Here is a 20,531-nt window from a genome sequence, read left to right as displayed (position 1 = left end):
CTTGTTCAACTTAGTACATCAAGTCGAACAACAACTACAACATGATATACCAAGTGAGTGCGACGATCGTAGAGGACCATCAATTGTCAACTTACCAACGATAATTATGTGCGAGATTATCAAACATCTTGATGGTTCGTTGGATACCATTAGCTTGATACTCACTTGTCATCATATATACAAGTCACGTGATACACTCATGAGTCAGGTATCAAGTCGAGTTTGGGACAGCAACAATGATGATGATGATGGCGGTGGCCCGACAATCTCAACAACATCATTCCGATTCGATTCTGGTCAACATTCAATCCATGAATATATCTTTGTCAAAAGGGAGGGCATTCGAATAATGCCACCAAGCTTCAAACGAATGAAGATTAACAACCTCACTATCATCAATGCCAGGAAACCAATGGATGCCAGCTTATTCCCTCCCACCTCTGTTCAAACACTAGCGATAGAGGCCAACAAAGAGGTCCAAGGATCACTACCAGATTCGATCACCAAACTCACGATCATGCTGGGAGTCAAGGGCACGGTTGCAGTCGGTGTCATTCCAGAATCAGTCCGATCACTCACACTGACCACCCAACAACCCCTGGCACCTGGTACCATTCCAAAATCAGTCCGATCACTCACACTTTACACTCTACAACCTCTGGCACCTGGAACCATTCCACAATCTGTAACAAAGCTGTCGGCACCCAGGTTCATGAACTTTACACTTGGATGCATTCCAACATCAATCACAACACTGATCCTTACCGGTTGTGACCAGACAGAGTGGCTTGTAGGACTGACCTCTTTGACAGCATTGACATTGATGGATAATAATAGTGCTACACTCCCAAAGCTTCCTACATCTGTGACTTTGTTGCACCTTGGCAGGTACAACTTTCCACTCCGGGCTGGTGTACTGCCAGACACACTGACCAGTCTGAGATTGGATACATACGATCATGATCTCCAACCTAGATCCCTACCAAGCCAGCTCATCAGACTTGAACTTAAAACATTCAATAAGTTGATTGATGTTGCCAATCATCTTCCACCGACACTCAAATATCTAAAGATGGATAGTTTCAACATGAGCCTCGACTTGAGTAGTTTGCCTTTGGTCGGCCTCGACCTGAGAGCGGCCTCGTGGGAGTGCAAGATCCCACCGACGCTTACATCACTCATTTACACAAACTTCCACCCCAACTACAACAACTACCCACCTGGCCTAACCAAACTTGGCTGCAATGGCAGTTTCCTCTGCCGTGGATACATGTTTCCGCCATCCATCACCAAACTATTTATTACACCAACCATGTTGTTTGGGGATCACCCGTGTCTATCTTTTTGCCATGGCATAAAGAAGCTTACAACTACACACCTTGGAAGTATTCTATACAATGGATGCCAAGCTGTTAACAGCAACAAGTATCCGATCACGTTGAGACAGGTGACTGTGTTATGCGAGGTCGGTTGTTCGGAGATATCATTGTCACAGTTCATCAGTTTGTTCCATCCTGGAACAACCATTAGGTTAAAGTATCGCCAGCCAACCAAACATACCATACATCTTCCATTGAACATTAGAATACTTGATGATACCCAAGCACTTGTCATCACTCGTAGCAATGGAGGTATCTTCAAATATTAACTTAGATTAATAAATACATCATACTGTTGATTGAATGAGTTAGGGCAAGGGTGAGGGCGAGGATAAGGGTAAGGGTTAGGGTAAGGGTAAGGGTTGGGCGAGGGGAGGGTTAGAGATGGTGTGATAGATGGATGGGACATAGGTGATTAGGTCTCGGAGGAGAGGCCATCGACAATATATGTTGGACAGCCTGACCCGACCGAGAACTAAATACCATGTCGGCTGTAACTTTTTACTACTACTATCCATCGACCCGAGAACAAGAGCACTTGGACTGGCATCCCCAGTGTATTGGGAAGGCGACGACCCTGGATCGCCTTCCGTACAGCGGGCCTACCACCACACCCTCTCGTTAGCTGGTCGACTACAGCAATAGTCTGAAGAGGCAGCCGAGGTGTAAACGTAACGACACGCCCCTTATAATGTAACAGGTTTGACTTATGAGTTCGCCACAGCCCAAAACGAATCATTGTACAATGGCCCGTTACATTATGTTAGGAGGTAGTTCTTATTGTGGAGACATCACTTGCGACACAAACAGTGTGCACTATATGTGCCAGCCCGGTGAAACATGAATCGAACGAAGCCTATTTGTTGGCCTGATGTTGTCGACAGTGGAGCTGGTATATATACTCCAGTACCACGATCGGACAGACATTTACCAGACAACTTGACACCGTTTAATAACATGAGATGGGCGGGGACTTAGTACTGGTTTGATATTGTCTGGTGAGCTCAAAGAACAATGAACATTCACTCATTTAATTTTGATCCTAGCCCTTGGACATGTTTGATCTTCTTCTTTCAAAAAATCAACAAAGGCATTAAAAGGAATGGAATTGAATGCCCGGGCTTTAGTCAACATAGTTGATAGAATGAAAAAAGTTATAAAGATATACATAATACATATATATACATCAGATGACAATATATTTGATTATTAACTATCATTTGATTATTTGATTTAATCTCTTGAACAAGTCATAACTTGAAGTTCATTCAATTTTGAAGTCAGCTGACTTCACACTTTCAATTCATTTGTCGACATTGCTCATTCATTAAATCAATCATTCATTATATATTATATTATTTATTATCATGAGTTATAATAGTAGCAGAGGAGGAGGTGGCGATAGAGGTGGTGGAGGAAGAGGTAGATATACAAATAATCATCATCATGGAAGAGAACATGATAGAGGAGACGATAGTAGAGGTGGAAGAGGTGGTGGAGGTGGAGGTGGACCAAGACCATTCATTCGAAGGAATATAGAGGATAATGCTTATTTACAACTTAGACAATTGGAGCGAGAGAAACAACGTGTCGAGAATAATCTGGAGCATCTTGAACAGAAGGAGAAACTACCAAACTACACAGGAAACAAGAGGAAGGAGTTACATCAAAATGGAGCTGGAGGAGGTGGTACTGCCTCATCAAACAGTGGCGGTAGCAGTAGTAGTAGTAGTATTGGTGGCAACGTCAACAGTAACATCAATAGTGGCGGCGGCGATACTAGAACATCTAAAATGCACAAGAACATCTTGGGTGAGAGAAGAGATGCAGAGGCAACGCGAGAACAAAAGAAAGAAGAGCTGAGCAAGTCTACCGACATGGGCAAGCAACGCAGTCGAGTAGTGTTTGGCATGCTCAACAGGACTCTAATGGACTTTCAAAAGGATATCAAATCAGAGACTGCTGGAGTATGTATCATGTGACTGGTTGATTGAACGAATGATCTCTAACTCAATCAATCTTGAACAAACAGGAAGCAAAGAGAAAAGAAGTGGAGAAGAAGATAGAGGATGAGGTTAGGGAGAATGAAGCAAAGTTGTTGGAAGCAGAGAAGAAGAAGGTACAGGATATCAAGGAGAAGGAATTGAAACATCATGAGGAGATCATATTGAAACAGGAGGAGTTGTATAATAACTTGATGACGAGGAAATGGGATATACACAAGAAGATGTTGGATAGGTTCCCGCTCAAGACCGTCACAGAGCCACAGTTGTTCTTTACACTGTCACGTCGTGCACCTCAATCAGTAACATTGGCCGACCTCATTGATCTGAAGGAAGGCAGGAGAAAAACACTGGATGTACCGCGCTCGATACCAAAGAACAACAACAGAGATCAAGGCGACAAGTCAGATAAAAGTCAAGAATCAACTACAACATCATCAAGTAAAAGTGGTGGAAGAAGGAGAAACAGAGAAGATGATGATGATGATATTGAAGATGAAGATGAAGATGACGATGATGACGATGAAGACGATGAAGATGAGGAGGATGACGATGCAGAGCACGACGATCAAGACGACAAAGACGACAAAGACGAGGATAACAAACCAATGGATGATGACATAAAGAATGAAGATGATGGTACCAAGATATCGAGCATTGCTGGACAACCAGAGGAATCACATAATGTCAAAGAGGAGAAGAAGGAAGATGATGTTTTAGCAGTGGCAGCAGAGGAGAGTAGTATACAGACAGAGTCTTCTTCTTCTTCCACTTCTTTAAAGACAGAAGATAATCTGTAGGTAATAATAAATCGATGGTATCCGGTGTATTACATCAACGACAAACATGACAGAATGTCATTCATTCAATCATTCATTCATACATCATGTGATGGACAATCTACACACATGATGTCGGCGAGAGTAGAATGTCAGTGGTCCTCGGTATCTGAACAACGACGACTACACTTGTGAATGAATAGTGAGTACATCTTGATCGACAGATACACACACAATAGTGTATGTTTATTTGTTTGATGTTGTTGAACATTTAACCAACCTTGTGGAGTGAGTGGTGAATGTGAGTGTGTGGGGTGAATGTGGTGATGTGATGTGAGGTGTTGAGTTGGTTGGATTGCTCAATGATGTCTGTCTGTCTGTCATCTCGTTCATTTCACAATCCATTCAATCCATACCACTACCTATCTATCTTTACACTATTTATCTATCTATCTATCTACACATAATTATTAGACAGGAGAAAGAGACAGAGAGATATAAACTATAGTTTGATTACTTTGACATTAACAAACAACCAATATATACAGATAAATAACAATGAGGAGTACACTTGCATTGACATTCATTATGGCACTCTGCCTCGTTACATATGTTGCACATGCTGCCGTATGTTATCCATCATCTATTGACATTGACATCTTTGAACATAGTACTAATCGATTGATGACGTCATCGCACTATACAACAACAACAACAACAATAACTATAGGATCCAACACCACCAAGTTGCACCTGCGTTGGTAAAGGAAATCCATGTGGAATGCAGATTGCCAATCAGACTATTTGTACAACATATTGTCTAGAGACTGGATATACATGCTGTGGATGCAATACATATATGACACCAATCGAGGGCTCAGATCAGTTCAAGGAGGTCTACAGCTGCTTTGGTTGTCCACAGGGCAACCAATGCATCAATCTTCTCGATAGCAAGAGCGCCAATGTCAAGCAGACCGGACTGGTATTCATGTGCGTATCATCCTTCAACAAGATCATGCCATCAGCTGCCCTGGTCATCCTGTCAATAATGTCGATGCTTCTATTCTAGGATCAACAACAACAACAAACAGAGAGTGAGTGAGTAGAGTTATCGCTCTCAGCTCAAACAACTTCTTATAATGTAAATCTAGGAACATGGTGCATTCCATGGTCAGTCAGTCCATAATCAATATCATTGTCACTGCCTTGTCTTGTCTTGTTCTCGATTGAATGTACATGACCACAATAGATGGCCGCTGTTTAATGCTGCGCTTGTTCCTGTCCCTGTTGTTCTGGTTGTGTCTGTTGTATCTGTTGTGCCTGTTGTCGTTGTTTCTTTAAATGTTGTTGCTCTTGGTAGATAGCGCGTACATTGGTAGTGAGTTCCATTGAGGGTTGGTAGAATGAATGAATGGCGGCCAGTGCTCCGATAAGACTTGAATAGCTGCACGTATTATAGAGCTGTGTCTTCTGCTCGGTCGTCAAACTTGAGTAGTCCTTCAAGCTGGTGATACCATTAATACGTTCAAACTCATTGACGAGGTTGAGTGTCTTCATGTAGTTGCTTCGTTTGATTGTAAGATGCTTGAATCGCGTTGGGTCCAGACTGAGTTGCGGGAATGTATCTACAATGCACGTCGGAATACACCTGCTGGATTGCACGAGTCGTGGCTCAAACAGATCGAGTGGCGCGTCGTACCAGTCCTCAGCCGTCGTCAGATCCTCATTCTCTGCCAACCATATGAGGTAGTCCTTGATGTTCTTTGAGTGCCTGAACCAGTTGTTGTAGTACTCAAAGATCCAAGGTTTGAGCTCCAGCTCATGCAGGTGGTAGATGATCTCCTCAAAGATGCTGCGCGAGTTGCTGCACTGTCCGTGCAACCTCACTATGTCCTCAAACATCGGGTGGTCCGGATTGATCGTGTACCAGTTGATGCCCTGCTGCATCAGTCGATCCATCTCCAGTTGGAACTGCGGAGATATGCTCGGATGCCAGCGACAGCGATTGAATCGGATGGATGGGTGCATCTGGTCCCAGTCAAACTCGTGGTCCGGGTACAGGCTTGTGAGCATGGTGATGATGTCGTCGTCATAGTACTCTACGATGGTTGCATAGGTTCGGTAACATTTCAAGTGGATGACGGGAATGAAGTGCCAGTTGTCCGGTGTGTCACTGTCGTAGCCTGCAGCCTCCAGTATCTGCTCGAGACAACGACGTTGATTATGAGGGTTGGACCAAAAGTCGCGGTCTGTCATATAGCTCCTAAACATCATAATGTCCCAATCGTGATCAGGGTACAGCTCGATCAACATCAACGGGATAGACCCGTGGTAAGGTCCCAAGAAGCGATCCACTCCAAACCTTCTGAACTTATGCATTGATGCATTGTACCAATCATCCAACTTGTTGATTCCTAATACTCTATAATGTTTGATTGAATCAAGGGTATGAGTGAGTTGACTGTTCTCCGCGACTCTGATAAGTGAACATACTTTGAGCACTCTGCAATGAATGTATCGAGATCCTTGATGGCACTGAGCTGCTTGATAATTGAAGGTGGCCTCTTTACCTTGCGACGATATGCACTCTTTGTATTGGGTACTGTTCCCAAGCCATCAACTTTTCTCTTTGTTGGTATAGGTGCCATCTCACTCTGTGTCTTTGTACTTATATTGCTAATACTACTACTACTTCTGCCTCTACCACTACTACTACTACTGTACTCTCTACTAAAGAGTAGACGACCATCTATAATGTTAATATATTGTTGTTGTTGCTGTTGTTGAGGTCTATGATGATGATGTTGACTTGGTATCTTCAGATGTGATGTTATGGATGCTGTTACATTGCACTTTGTCAATGCCAATGACAATGTATCTCGAGCACATCTGTTCAATAACATTGTATACAATCAATACAAGTATATATAATCACACGAGTGATGTTCTGATGAAGGTATCGCGAAATGATTCGTCCAGATCAATTCTCGAAACTTGCGAGGTCATGTCTGAGTCTTCCACTTGATCAAGTTGAGATTTATTCAAACATTCAATGATACATGTAATATATACACAATGGAGACACTTCAGTATACATTACTAAGACATATAGTGTCATTCAATGATATATGTAGTATATACACAGCATGATTCTGATCGACTGAGGTTGACACTGGTGTGTCGTCATTTGTTTGGTTGTAGACATAGTTATCTCAGATTCCACGCAGCAACCCGATCGAGATACCAAGCATATCATGATGAGATCATCAATCTAAAGTCCTACCGCGATATGTATGTTTGATCAAGTCGAATGATTGAGCCTGTTCACTAACACAATCAATCAATCGATCACAATCAAACAGTGTATGAGGGCAAGCCTTACACTATAGAGAGATGGACATAGATAATGTTGAGTGCGAACAATGTTAGAGCCATGGATTCAATGAGACCGGTGGACATGATTTTGGCCCAGCATCATATTTTGGGATGTGATCAAGGACTTCATGGCAGTGATGTATGATCGATCTGTGGAATTGGAGTTTGGAATGGAACAATGGCTCTCATTCTCATTGTATAATGTACCATTGACAACATTGATCAAGCCCGAGCGATGAGCTGCCAGACCCTATCTTCTACCCTCTCACATTGACCAAACTAGTGATAAATGGAGAGTTTGGCCAATTGGAGGGCCTGCCAGACAGTCTTACATCACTCACCATTTGGTCAAATGAATGGAACCTGCCGATTGTGCCAGGGACACTGCCAAAAGGACTTAAGCGGCTAAAATTTGGCGATGGATTTAATCAACCGATAGGTCGATCACTTCCCATCGACGTTGACCTCGCTCACATTGGGCGATGTCAAGAAGTGGCCATACCCCAATCAACTGCCTACAACACTGCGATCGCTTATATTGAGGATTAATCATCACAACCTAATGAGACATACTCCATTTTACTTGGCGACCCTCACGCTCTCACGAATACATCTGAAATATACCTCATTCAGCTTGGATCTATACCGTATCACCGACACACTGTTTGATCGTCTCCCAACTTGTGGATTCATCAGTTCCCAAAAGATAAAGTCTATGGTCCCCTAACAAAGCTCATTCATTCAATCAGATCATACAAAGTGTCATCTCGTCTTCCATCTCACTCATTCAGTGTAGTCGTTGGTGAGACTATGTTGGTTGAAGGGTAGTTGCTGTGTGCGCTGGATAGATGCTTCGGCTCCTGGAAAGTTCATTCTGAATGCCGCCTCATAACAGACATGTTGAGTGTCTCTGGTTAGTATCCGTTTCTTGACTAGTCTTTCCAAAGTTGCTTCGAATGATTTCTGGTTTATTAATCATATCAGTTCCACAAAAAGCAAATTATCATCCATCCAAGTAATAAGAGTGGGGACTTGATTGATGAAAGTCTTGATGATGAGTTATCATGTCCTTCTGTCCAGACATCCTTACCAACTGGAATCAGACTTGTTGATGAGTTAACTCCAGTTGACGATGTAGATGAAGAGGTTGAAGTTGGAATGGTTGTGGTGGTGGTAGAGATGGTTGACGTAGTAGAAGGTGTTGGACACTTGGAGAATCCATTCAATGATAAGTTTGGACAATCATCACATGAACTGGTGGTTGCCTCAACTAGGGTCTTGCTACACACAGAGTCAGCGTAGAGTGTGACTTGGGTGGTCATTCTAGTGGCGCTCGTTTGGAAGATGGCATATCCTTCTACACCAGCTCCACATGGTCTGGACAATGAAACACATTCATTGATTTGGTAGTTTTGACATATGTAATTGCCACTACAGGCATTATTACAATAGAAACAATATGTTACCATATCATTGATATCATTGGTATCACGTGAGAAACATACCCTACCATTGAGAACCAGTTTACAATCCTCAATCATGTTGTGGCATTCCATTTGGATGGCTGGAGACAATCCTCTGGGTATGGAAGTAAAGTCGTGTTTGATTTTTGCAACTTGTCCTTCTGATGTAGCATGATGGATGAAAGTGTCCAGACCAAAGTTAGTACAATTGTCGGATTTATCATTGACGAATCCATCTCTCAAGGTAAAACTATCATCGTTTGTAGTGGTCATGGTCAGGTCAGCACTAAATGCTCCGGGTCCTTTCATTKGTGAAGCATATAGTTGGATAACTATGTGCACCTGCTGAATATTGAGCATTTACAATATCTCTACATAAACCTATTTAAATATGATTAGATTAAATTAGTTAGATCAGATCAAATAAAAAATAAGTTAAATGTTTATTACCTTGTATTTGGGAATAAAATATATTTAAGATAAATAGTAAAAAAATATATTTGTTCATTGTTTAAAGATTAAGTATTTAATATATTACTTAATCTGAGAGACAGTCTCATACTTATATTAATTACGAATTTGATTATAGTTCAAATTAAACCCTTTGATCAATCAATTCCCCACATTTATTTATGTTTCCTTTGATCAACATCACACTACAACTAGTGAGTGTTTGAGTTGATAGGTTGAAAACTCAACCACATGTTGTTTATTGTCAGATTGATTGCAATGTTTATATTAATATTATAGAATTAAATGAAGAATGTAGATGAACATGATGAAGATTGCAGATGGTTTGATTAGATTGCCAATACCATCTTGTCTATACATCTCAGTAGGAGTCACTGGTAGGCGTTGGGTTAGGTTTCCATTGTTGGTATTTGGTACTATAATGATATCAGGACACTTTGCAAATCCATTGAGAGTGTTACTAATACATTTCTCACAATCATTAGACTTTTCAATGACAACTTGACTACACACAGAGTCAGAGTACAGAGACAACTTGACATTCATCTTGGAGGTATCTTGAGAGAATATCGCATAACCTTGTAAACCAGTACCACATGGTCTAGTCAACTTGACACACTCGCCAACAGGATAGACCAAACACTTGCTATCACCGCCACAAGTACCCTCGCAGTATGAACAAAAAGTTACCTTGATGTCTTTGGTGTCATGTGATACACAGATCTTTCCACTGATCTCCAAAATACAGTCATAGTGGAAGTTGGAACATTCCATCTGGATGGCTGGTGACATTCCTTCTGGAATGGGGATGAAGTCATGTTGGACAACTGCAGTTTGTTGGCCATTGGAATTGTTGGTATGAGAGTGGACGAACGAGTGGACCGAGTAAGTTGAACAATCATCCGATTCATCAGAGACGAATCCATCCCTCAATGTAAACTTGTCATTATTCTTGGTGGTCAGTGTCAACTGGGCACTGAACTCTCCTGGACCCTTCAATGGGTAACAAAGGGTAGGGTATGTTCCATGTTCAACGTTATGAATTTTAGGTGGAATATCCAGACATTCACCTATAAGTATAAAATTAAATAATTAATTAGTTGAACATTCATGGGATTTGAGAATGATCTTACCTTGGATATGGAAGATAAAGATAACAAATAGAATAATTAATATATATTTAATCATATTTTTTCAATTGGAGGATTGAATATTGATAATTAATAATCAACTTGATGATGGTATTTATAATTACCATGATGTCTAACATCAAATTCGTTTCCTTACCCAACACCACCCTTCATCACACACCTAGCCAACAACCACTCAATCATCTACATATTTATTTATGTTTGTTCACACAATGATCAGGGACTGACATTATTGAGATCAGTTTCTCTCAATGACAAAACAGAACAGTATGATGATGTTCTCATACATTCAACATCTCATATCTGGATGGAAATGATCACACTCTATCATTCACCGATGATTGTATATTACAAAGTAATCCACTTACCGACATTGGTATTCCAATCAATCATTCAATCAATCAATTAATCAACCCTATTCTTATGATTGATTGATTGATCATATGATCAACTAACTACATTACACGTGTTATAAATGTATTGTATTGAATTATATTGCAGGGAGGGGGGATTTGGACACTCTCTCAACTCAACTCGAACTCGGGTTAGAGAATGAAGCCAAGAAGAAGAATGACTGCCATCATACCCAGTCCAAATACAGCGGTTGATCGTGTGGCACTGTTGGAACATCCGACGAAACCATTGATGGCGCCACTGAGACAGGTCTCGCAGGTCTTGTTTGAAGAATCAAACGCTGGGGTTGTGCAGTTGACATCCTGGAACAGGACCAACGAGGTCTGGGCGGCCTCCTTCTCAAAGATGCCAAAGCCAATCTCGCCCTGGCCACATGCTCTGGTGACGGGCACACAGCGGCCAGTGGGATATGGATGACACTTGCTGACGCCAAAGCACACGCCATCACAGAAGCTGCAGTATTGAACGGTGTTGGGTGCGCCTGGGGCGTCCCAAGAGTTTGAGCTGCTCTCCTCCTCTGGATAAGAGACGCAGATCTCAGCTGTGACGTTCATGATGCATGGTCTGCCCACTGCGACGTTGTTGTTACACTGGATGGTGGCAGCGGGCTGTCTGTTGACGGGCAGGTAAGTGTTGCCGAGGAACAGAGTGGTATATTCGCTGAGTCCTGGACGGCCGTCGGTCCAGTTGGCGGGCACAAAGAGTTGATCGACCTTGTTGCAGTCGTCATTATCATCGCTAGTGTGACCAATGGAGATGTGGAAGTAGTCCAAAGTGTTCTGAACTGTAATGTTACCATAGTACTCCTGGAAGTTGCCACTCAAACCTGTGCAAAGTGTTCCAATATTGCCAGCTTGGACCTCCATTGATGTTATAATTGTTGTACAGTTGTCACCTATAATTGTTTGATTGGAGTTGTGATTGCGATGTAGATGTGTGAGTGATTGAACAATTGGAATGATTCCATTGTGCCATCAATCAAAGTAATGATTACTTTTGACAGCCACGACAACAGCGAGGACTAAGAGTAGTACAATGACTTTCATTATTTGTTTGTTGTTTGTTTGTTGTTGTGTATGTATTGACTAGTGATCAATTGGACGAATTGAAAGACTATTCACTCTTTACTCAATGATGAGGGGACATGGAGGTCCAGATTTTTTGCGATTGGGGCGATTTTTTTTCTGATTGTTTTTTTAGGACGATGCAAAAAGAAGCGAGGTGGTAGGACTATGATCACGATTGTCAAACATCATCAGTTCAAGTAAGTCCAACAAAGTTTTATTTATTTGTACACATAATACATAATATACATGTATATGTATATCATTCGTCACGAATGGACACAGTTCCATGATGTTCAAAATCATCATCAGGTTTGATTACATTAGAGGAGGATGAGGAGGAGTACTCTGGTCTTGGTTCAAGTTGTTTGTAGAACAAACATAATGCTACGATACCAGTGACGGTGAATGCCGCACAGGTCAGGTACAGAACATCATCTGCAATGTTGAACAATGCATTGGCCCATAGTGGACCAATCATTCTTGCGAATGAACCACCTGATGTCAACCAACCCATCTTTGTTCCCTGCTTCTCTGGACTCAGTATCTTGGAATATATCGCATAGACCATTGACGATGCTATTGGATATCCAATCGAGACAAACACTAAAGTACATTGGGTTGGGTCAGTGAGTGATCGAGTGAGTGATCGAGTGATCGATCGCATACCTGCACCAACAAATAGTTGCCATTTTGGTAAACCTTTCTCAAAGTCAAAAGGTCCATTGTCATAGGCAGCAAGGAATAAGAGTGCCACAACTAGGTTGATGTAGCCAAACATGGCCATCTTTCGATCTTCAAACCTTTTGACTATGGGTGTAGAGATCACAATGAATACCATCACACTGACCACTCCAGAGAATGTTAACAGCAGTCCATTATCACTCGGTCCCCAGTTATAGAAATGTAATGTCATTGCCGTCAAGATTGATTCAAACACAGAGAAGTCCGACAATATCACTCCAAACATGTAATTCGATACAAACACTGGCAGCAACACTTGTTGAGGGCTATTATCACCTTGTTGAGCTTTACCAATGAAGTTGTTGTCGTCTGTGTCATTGTTGATTGATTGATTGAATGATTGAGGATGTTCTGGAACTGATTGCTCCTTGAACCAAAGTAGTACAATGACCATTGATATTATATTAAGTATAACTGATGCGAATCCAGGTGCAGTGAACTTATTGACCACAATATTGCCAACTTTAAAGTCAACATGAGATAGTCCATATCCTATAACTATTGATTGTTTGAAATATTAGTAAGTGATGATCAAACTAGAGATGGAAAGATAGAGTGATAGAGTACTTGGTCCAATTACAAATCCAGCACCTTGTGCTCCAGACATCCTTCCCATTGTTTGAGTTTTCTTGCTAGCCTCGGTACGTTCAGAAGCATATGCTCGACATACTGCAACTCGTCCAGATCCAACACCAACAATGAATCTTGACAATGATATAACAGGTATGAATGATACACCTCCAAGTTCATAAGTGAATCCATATAAACCATTGCCAATCAAAGATATTATTGTTGCAATGATTATAGATTCAATCTTTGGTCTCCTATTACCCCAATATCCAAATCCAGGTGATGATACCAATTGACCAAAGCTATATATAGCCGTTACCAATCCATAATATTTATGAACATAGTCCTTATTCATCTGTTATGATTATCATAAGTACTTTGGTTCGTATCCTGATTGATCATATGGGTGATAGTGTGATTGAGGTGATGAGGGACTTACTTGATTAAGGTAATCATACAAGGATGGCATTACAAGAGTGAATCCAATCGATGAAAGGAACACAATGAGTACCATTATATTTACATTCCTAGTTGTTATCTTGTTGATATCATCCTTGGTCAACTCTTTAGATTGATCCAAAAGTTGAGTATTCTCATCATGTGACATATTGAAAGATTATATATAAAGTATGAATGATTGAACTTATCATGATTGAATGATTGTAAGATTGATTGAGTGTCAATACAACATGATCAATAAACTGTCCAATTGACATTCGTCTAATCCAAGTCTTTCGGTAACAACTTTCAAATTACTTGATCAGGCAAACTTCTGGAAAGTGGATAATCACATTTCATTTGAACAAGTGATGGAAAAGTATGAAGCAACATATGTAAGAGATATAAAGTTATTATTTATATATATATATATATAACTGCTATTGCTCAGCTCGTGTGGCTTTGGATATTGGATGTGCCTTGAATATGATGGGTGGCTCAGGTACTATCCATGTCTGTGGCTTGATCTCAATCTTGACTGAATCCATGTTGTCACCCTGGATGGTCATCTGGGAGAACATGTGTATCATGAATGTCTTGAGTATGAGCTTTGATAACCTCTTGGCCAAACACTTGCGTGTTCCAAAGCCGAATGGTATCTCACTCACAAGTCTGGCCTCCCTCGTCTCATGATGATACCTATCCGGGATGAACTTGTCTGGTTCAAGGAACACCTGTGGATTCCTCAATGGCTTGATGAATGGGCATGATACGAATGACTGTCATATTGATCGATTGATTAGTTAGTGCACACAAACGAATGATTGATTGATTACATACACCCTTTGGTACTCTGTATCCAAGTATCCTGTCAGCAGTGTTGCTCTGTCTTGGAATGATGTCGCTGAAGGGTGGGAATAGTCGCATGATCTCACGTAGTGCAAGGTCTAGGTACTCCATCTTGTCAATGTCCTCCACTGCCAACTGATCCAAACTACGTCCATTCATTACTTCCTTCACCTCTTCTCTGATCTTTGTCTGTATCTCTGGTAGTCTGATCGCTGTATACATAATGTTCAATATTGAACATATTGGTGCAATAACTGATGCTGGATTCACCAAGAATGATGATGACAATATCTATTATTGATTGGTTGGGTGAGTGGATGAGCTGGCCAGTGCGGGAGTGATAGAACATACCTCGTCTAATGTGATTCCTTCGATATCCTCGATACTGGACCTGGAGACAAGCTTCAGGACGTCCAGTGGACCCTCATACTCAACCTTGTTCTTGGCGTTGTAGTATGCCTTCATTGCCAACATCTTGAAGAATCCCTTTCTTCTCTCCATCTTCTACAATGATGTTCCAAACAATACAACAAGTTAGCTTAAGCTTGGCAACGAGGTATGTTGGTGTACTACTTACTTGATACTTCTTGCCATACTTTGTTGGGAGTGATGTTAGGAATGGTACGACTCGGTACAAGAGATCAACTGGACCCTTGTAGTACGTGAAGTAATGTGCCTTGATACACTGATGTGATTCCTCACTGTCGCCTAGCAACACCTTGGCAATCAATGATAGGTAGAACTAGGACCATTGAATGATTGAAGTTAGTGATTGAATGAGTGAATGATTGATTGAGATGGATGTATCTTACATCTTTGATAACCTTCTGTGAGGATAATGACTCGCCGGATTGATTCTTGATTAGGTTGTTTACAAATGAGTGGCAGTCCTGGTTGATCACTGGGAATATGTCGATGAGTGACTCGTCACTGGACAATGCGTCAGAGTAAACACGTAGGAATCGTTTAAGTTGACCTCCAGCTTGAAGGACACGAGGCCCATAACCCCATATCCTCTCGTAGATTGTACTATTGTCACGGAGAACATGACGGATTGACTCTAGATTGGTGATCTGGATCATTGGTGTGTTGAAGAACCACTTGTAGGACAGTGCGTCATCAGTGCGGAACACAGAGTCTTGGTGCAGCATCTCTTGCTCGGCCGTGCACTCACCCTCCGAGTCCAGCTCTGAGCCGGACGACTCACTCTGTTGTTGTTGCACTAGTTGGACGGCATCCTCCTCTTCATAGGCATCCTCTGATTCGTTGCCATCAAAGTCCGAGTCAAACTCCCTCTTCATATGAGGTACGTTGCGCTGTGTCCTTAACAACTGTCTGGACCTGTCACGTATCAGTGGCTTACGTGGCACATAGTCATTGATTGATGCCACTCTCGACGATGATGGTGCTCGCACTAATGTCGACGATGTTGACGCTGTCGATGCTCTCAATGATGCGTTGTGATTGTGTGTAGTTTGTTGGTCCAAGTCATCTTGCGACAATGTTGAGGCGTCCCATGCCAAAGATGTCTCTGAAGTGTCAAATGGCAGGTAGGTCTTTTGCAATGCTTCAATATAATGAGCATAAGGATCGGGACCTTTCATCTGACCCTTCACGGGGTGTACCCAATGTGATACCTTTGACTTTAACCTTGACTAAATAGTTGTTGTTGTTTCGATTCAAATGTGTGAGTGTTAGTCATTCAATTGTAGCGTGTGGACAAGATGGATGGACCTACTTCATAGAGTTTGATTGCCAATACTACAATCAGTAGAATTATTATAATATATGTTATAATCATTCCAAAGTAGTATTTGTTATGTGTGTATTATATATATATCTGTATAAATGTATAATGTGTACACTCATTTATTCATTCATACATTCTTTCACGTTCATTCATTCATATATTCATACTGACCATTGTTGTGGACAAGTCCAGGACAACTACTATGCATTGCCCGGAAGTCCAAAGAGTAAACATATTCGTCATTGTGGTAATCCTATTTCAGGTTATCTGACAGTGTGTGTGTGTGTGTATGTGTGTTTGTGTGTATGAGAGAGAACTGACTTTTGTTTGACCTCCTGTGTACGTGTATAGAGCTTGGACTTGGACATGACATTGTCAGTCTTGTTGACCATGGACATTAGTTTGTCTATACTTTACTTGCGATCAAATTACATATTTGTACTTTATGAGGCCATGATTGTGTTAGGACTCAACACTAGAAGTCATTTGTTGAAGTACACATAAAGTGTTGTTGGTTAAAGATACAGCCAACATGTATCTGTTGTGTTGGTGTTTGTCAGATCTGAATCACACTGTTTGTCACTGACTGACTGACTGAATGACATACACAGGTACATTTAATTTCCCCATTTAATCATCACATTTTCTCAATCTTTTGGAACTCACCAACCCCTCTTTGCTTCACTCTTTCGCTCTGGGAGGTTGGCTGTTCTAGTCACCTTGGGTAAATTGGCAATCTAACTCTTTCATGAGCTCATTCATTCATTCAAACAAACAAATTGTGTTGCAATTATATACTATCCCTTTGCTTAACTTCATATGAATGTATGTATTACTTCGACTTATGGAATCATTGTTGTCAAGAGAGAAGCATGTTGTTGGCTGAGTGGTGGTTGGTTGTGCATTAGTGTGAGTGTGTTGTTCAACAAAGGCGGTGAGGGGGCTAGGTTCAAGGGTCTCGACTTCACTCCTCTCTCTCTCTCTCATTCACTCACTCACTCACTCAGTCACAGTAACAGACTTACTTTGTTGTTGTTTGTTGTCATCATACTTTACTACACCATGGTGTTGTACTTATAACTAACTTATAACTTATAATATTACCTCTTGGAATAGATATCTAGGTTTAGAGTATGATAATTAACAACAACATTAGTGACCCTTTTAATCAACAACTACAGCTATACAATTGGCAACTTGAACAACTTTCGAAAGGATAGCATATCACTCAATCATTTTAATTAATTAATTACAGCAGGATTAATCAGACAGAGACAACTTGGAAATAGATATTGGATATATATATATATATATATTTATTGTGTGTGTGTATATATATAGATATTTAGATATAGTTAAATATATATTATTATTATTATAATTATTATGGAGTGCGAAGAAGCAATGTCAACTACCTCAGTGACCAACCACGATAATACAGTGACACTGGTGTCAGTTGTACCAACGAGCACCACTACGACATCATCAACATCTGCAACCAATGGACATGGAGTATTACTGGAAGATCAATCCCCATTAGAGAAGAGAATCAACATTGACAACAATAACAATATCAATAACATCAACAACCTCAACCTCAACAACAACAACAATGTAACGACTACATCAACAGCGAGTACAACATCTGCCAATGGTGATGGAGATTCTGCTCTCCCTCCTCAACCATCCAATGCCTCGACAGCCACATCGACGACCACTCCGCCAATCTCAAACTTGGCTCCAGAGGTTGAGTTTGGCAACATTGAGTACAAGTTCAAACTTGTCAACCCAACCGACGAAAGGCTGGAACACCTTGTGAGCCAGCTCAAGTGGCGTTTAGGAGAGGGCATGGGCGAAGCAATCTATGAGATTGGAGTGGAGGACGATGGTTCGGCCACTGGTCTCTCTGACGAAGATGTCGCCGCAAGCATGGACACGCTCAAAAGGATGGCATCAAGATTGAACGCTGACATGACGACAATCAGAGAGAGGAATGGTGCCAAGGGCAAGGTACTAGAGGTGCTGATCAGAAAGTACACTTCCGATGATTTCTCAGAGGTCAGGATTACCGTCGTTGGAAACGTCGATGCGGGCAAGTCCACATTGCTTGGTGTCTTGACTCGAGGCCAACTGGACAATGGCAGAGGTTTGGCGAGAATGAACATCTTCCGTCACAAGCACGAGATTGAGTCTGGCAGAACATCCAGCATCAGTCAGGAGATTGTTGGATTCGACAGCAAGGGCAACGTAGTCAACTACACCAACAACATGCACAGCGCAATGAACCCGAGCGAGATTTGCGAGCTCTCCTCCAAGATCATCACTTTCATTGACTTGGCTGGCCACGAGAAGTACCTCAAGACCACACTCTTTGGAATGACGGGTCACCAGCCCGACTATGCAATGTTGATGATTGGTGCCAACATGGGCTGTGTCGGCATGACCAAGGAACATCTGGGCATTGCATTGGCACTGCGCGTGCCAGTCTATGTTGTAGTGACCAAAATCGATCGTTGTCCAGACAATGTACTCCAGGACACATTGACCGACATCAAGAAGATCTTGAAGTCACCTGGCTCTCGCAAGTTGCCAGTGGTCATTCGCAATCATGACGATGTTGTAGTTGCTGCAAGAAACTTTGTCTCTGAACGCATTGCTCCAATCTTTTGTATTAGCAATGTCACTGGTGAGAACCTTGACTTGTTACGTACATTCTTGAACCTATTGCCAGCCAAGAAGGATTGGGAATCATTGGCTGATAAACCATCTCAGGTATGTTATATAACATTCATGAACATCACTCTTATATACTTACACAAATGAACAACTCAGTTGGACATTGATTCAATATGGCAAGTAACTGGAACTGGTACAGTTGTTAGTGGAACTGTGATGAAGGGTAGGATAACGATTGGCGAGAACTTGTTGATTGGACCAGATGACTCTGGAAATTGGATCAATGTACAGGTCAAGAGCATTCATACAAAGAGGATGCCAGTGAAACAGGTCAAAGCAGGTCAGAACGCCTCTGTAGCCCTCAAAAAGATCAAGAGGTCAGCACTTCGCAAGGGAATGATTCTCACTCATCCTTCGGCCAAACCAATCGCCGTAAGAGAGTTTGAGGCAGAGATCGTTGTGCTCTATCATTCGACAACCATCACGGTCAACTATGAGGCTGTCGTGCATTGTGGCGCCTCGCAGCAATGTGCCCGTATCATCTGGATTGACAAGGGCGTGATCAGAACCGGTGACAAGGCCAAGGTACGCTTCCGTTACATGGCTCGACCAGAGTTCCTCAACGATGGCAGCCGTCTGATCTTTAGGGAGGGCAGGGCAAAGGGCATCGGCAAGATCACGTCGCTCATCCCCTACCACCCAGAGAGGGACAACAGTCCTCCACACCCCAAGATTGCGCACAAGCAGGATCAGTTGTTGGCAGCCGCTGGCGTAGATCCTGCCGCTGCACCTGCAGCCACTACCACGACCACCACAACCACGACAAATCAGCCGGCCACAGGTGGACGTAGATCAGGGCACCATCATCATGGTCACGGTCATGGACACGGTCACCACCCTGCAACAGGTAGTGGGGCAGGGCACAAGGCCAAGTAGTAAGCGATAGTGGATGTCCATCCTTCCATGAACATGTATCCCCCCCCCCTCCCTATAACATCAGCGATCCAATAAACAGAGATGATGACGATGATGGTCATGGACAGAGACATAAAGAATGTGTTGTGTAGAAGGCGAAGGAGGGATTAGATGGCGCGGTTGTTTGTTGGGATACAGGTGGCTATATACCCAATACAACCATGATGAACAGTCATCAGGTATTTATTTACAGTTGCTGTGATTGATTGTTGTTTGATTCGCAGTTGTGCGATCGCTGTTTAATTGGAGTACAAGGAGGTATTTCTATATTTTGTTGATGTTATGTTTGTTTGTTTGTTGTTGTTATTGTTGCAGTCGTTGCTGTTATTTGGCTGTTTGTTGACAGCTTGTCGATTATGTTTATAATGTTTATGTGTTTGTGTTTATGATGGTGTTATGTATATATGCTATATATATATCTAATTACAAT

At 41.8% G+C, this 20,531-nt stretch overlaps 8 protein-coding genes across 8 annotated transcripts; 4 read left to right on the top strand and 4 right to left on the bottom strand.

The window, feature by feature from the left end:
- Positions 1 to 412: 412 nt before the first annotated feature.
- SAMD00019534_101560 (hypothetical protein) lies at positions 413 to 1,727 on the top strand (the record flags this gene model as incomplete). Its single annotated transcript, XM_012894795.1, has 3 exons — positions 413 to 1,502; positions 1,585 to 1,631; positions 1,692 to 1,727. The coding sequence occupies 3 exons, from the start codon at positions 413 to 415 to the stop codon at positions 1,725 to 1,727; spliced, it is 1,173 nt and encodes a 390-aa protein (XP_012750249.1).
- Positions 1,728 to 2,746: 1,019 nt separating this feature from the next.
- Positions 2,747 to 4,182, top strand: SAMD00019534_101550 (hypothetical protein; the record flags this gene model as incomplete). Its single annotated transcript, XM_012894794.1, has 2 exons — positions 2,747 to 3,346; positions 3,412 to 4,182. The coding sequence occupies 2 exons, from the start codon at positions 2,747 to 2,749 to the stop codon at positions 4,180 to 4,182; spliced, it is 1,371 nt and encodes a 456-aa protein (XP_012750248.1).
- Positions 4,183 to 4,719: 537 nt separating this feature from the next.
- Positions 4,720 to 5,230, top strand: SAMD00019534_101540 (hypothetical protein; the record flags this gene model as incomplete). The annotated part of the gene is made up of 2 exons (XM_012894793.1): positions 4,720 to 4,788; positions 4,892 to 5,230. The coding sequence occupies 2 exons, from the start codon at positions 4,720 to 4,722 to the stop codon at positions 5,228 to 5,230; spliced, it is 408 nt and encodes a 135-aa protein (XP_012750247.1).
- A 191-nt stretch (positions 5,231 to 5,421) lies between these two features.
- Positions 5,422 to 7,064, bottom strand: SAMD00019534_101530 (hypothetical protein; the record flags this gene model as incomplete). The annotated part of the gene is made up of 2 exons (XM_012894792.1): positions 5,422 to 6,583; positions 6,655 to 7,064. The coding sequence occupies 2 exons, from the start codon at positions 7,062 to 7,064 to the stop codon at positions 5,422 to 5,424; spliced, it is 1,572 nt and encodes a 523-aa protein (XP_012750246.1).
- Positions 7,065 to 11,166: 4,102 nt separating this feature from the next.
- SAMD00019534_101520 (hypothetical protein) lies at positions 11,167 to 11,901 on the bottom strand (the record flags this gene model as incomplete). The annotated part of the gene is made up of 1 exon (XM_012894791.1): positions 11,167 to 11,901. One exon carries the CDS (start codon positions 11,899 to 11,901, stop codon positions 11,167 to 11,169), a length of 735 nt encoding a protein of 244 aa, XP_012750245.1.
- A 481-nt stretch (positions 11,902 to 12,382) lies between these two features.
- On the bottom strand, positions 12,383 to 14,026 carry SAMD00019534_101510 (hypothetical protein; the record flags this gene model as incomplete). Its single annotated transcript, XM_012894790.1, has 4 exons — positions 12,383 to 12,705; positions 12,769 to 13,341; positions 13,411 to 13,765; positions 13,853 to 14,026. Coding segments are annotated over 4 exons (1,425 nt in total), but the record flags the coding sequence as incomplete, so codon positions are not given.
- A 265-nt stretch (positions 14,027 to 14,291) lies between these two features.
- SAMD00019534_101500 (hypothetical protein) lies at positions 14,292 to 16,304 on the bottom strand (the record flags this gene model as incomplete). Its single annotated transcript, XM_012894789.1, has 5 exons — positions 14,292 to 14,630; positions 14,692 to 14,991; positions 15,052 to 15,204; positions 15,278 to 15,442; positions 15,513 to 16,304. 5 exons carry the CDS (start codon positions 16,302 to 16,304, stop codon positions 14,292 to 14,294), a joined length of 1,749 nt encoding a protein of 582 aa, XP_012750243.1.
- A 1,550-nt stretch (positions 16,305 to 17,854) lies between these two features.
- Positions 17,855 to 20,062, top strand: SAMD00019534_101490 (hypothetical protein; the record flags this gene model as incomplete). Its single annotated transcript, XM_012894788.1, has 2 exons — positions 17,855 to 19,222; positions 19,283 to 20,062. 2 exons carry the CDS (start codon positions 17,855 to 17,857, stop codon positions 20,060 to 20,062), a joined length of 2,148 nt encoding a protein of 715 aa, XP_012750242.1.
- Positions 20,063 to 20,531: the final 469 nt, after the last annotated feature.

Source organism: Acytostelium subglobosum (assembly GCF_000787575.1).
Source record: "Acytostelium subglobosum LB1 DNA, scaffold: scaffold25, whole genome shotgun sequence".
Taxonomy (NCBI): domain Eukaryota; phylum Evosea; class Eumycetozoa; order Acytosteliales; family Acytosteliaceae; genus Acytostelium; species Acytostelium subglobosum.
Note: the sequence above shows the minus strand (reverse complement) of the source record. Positions and strands in the feature narration are given on the sequence as shown.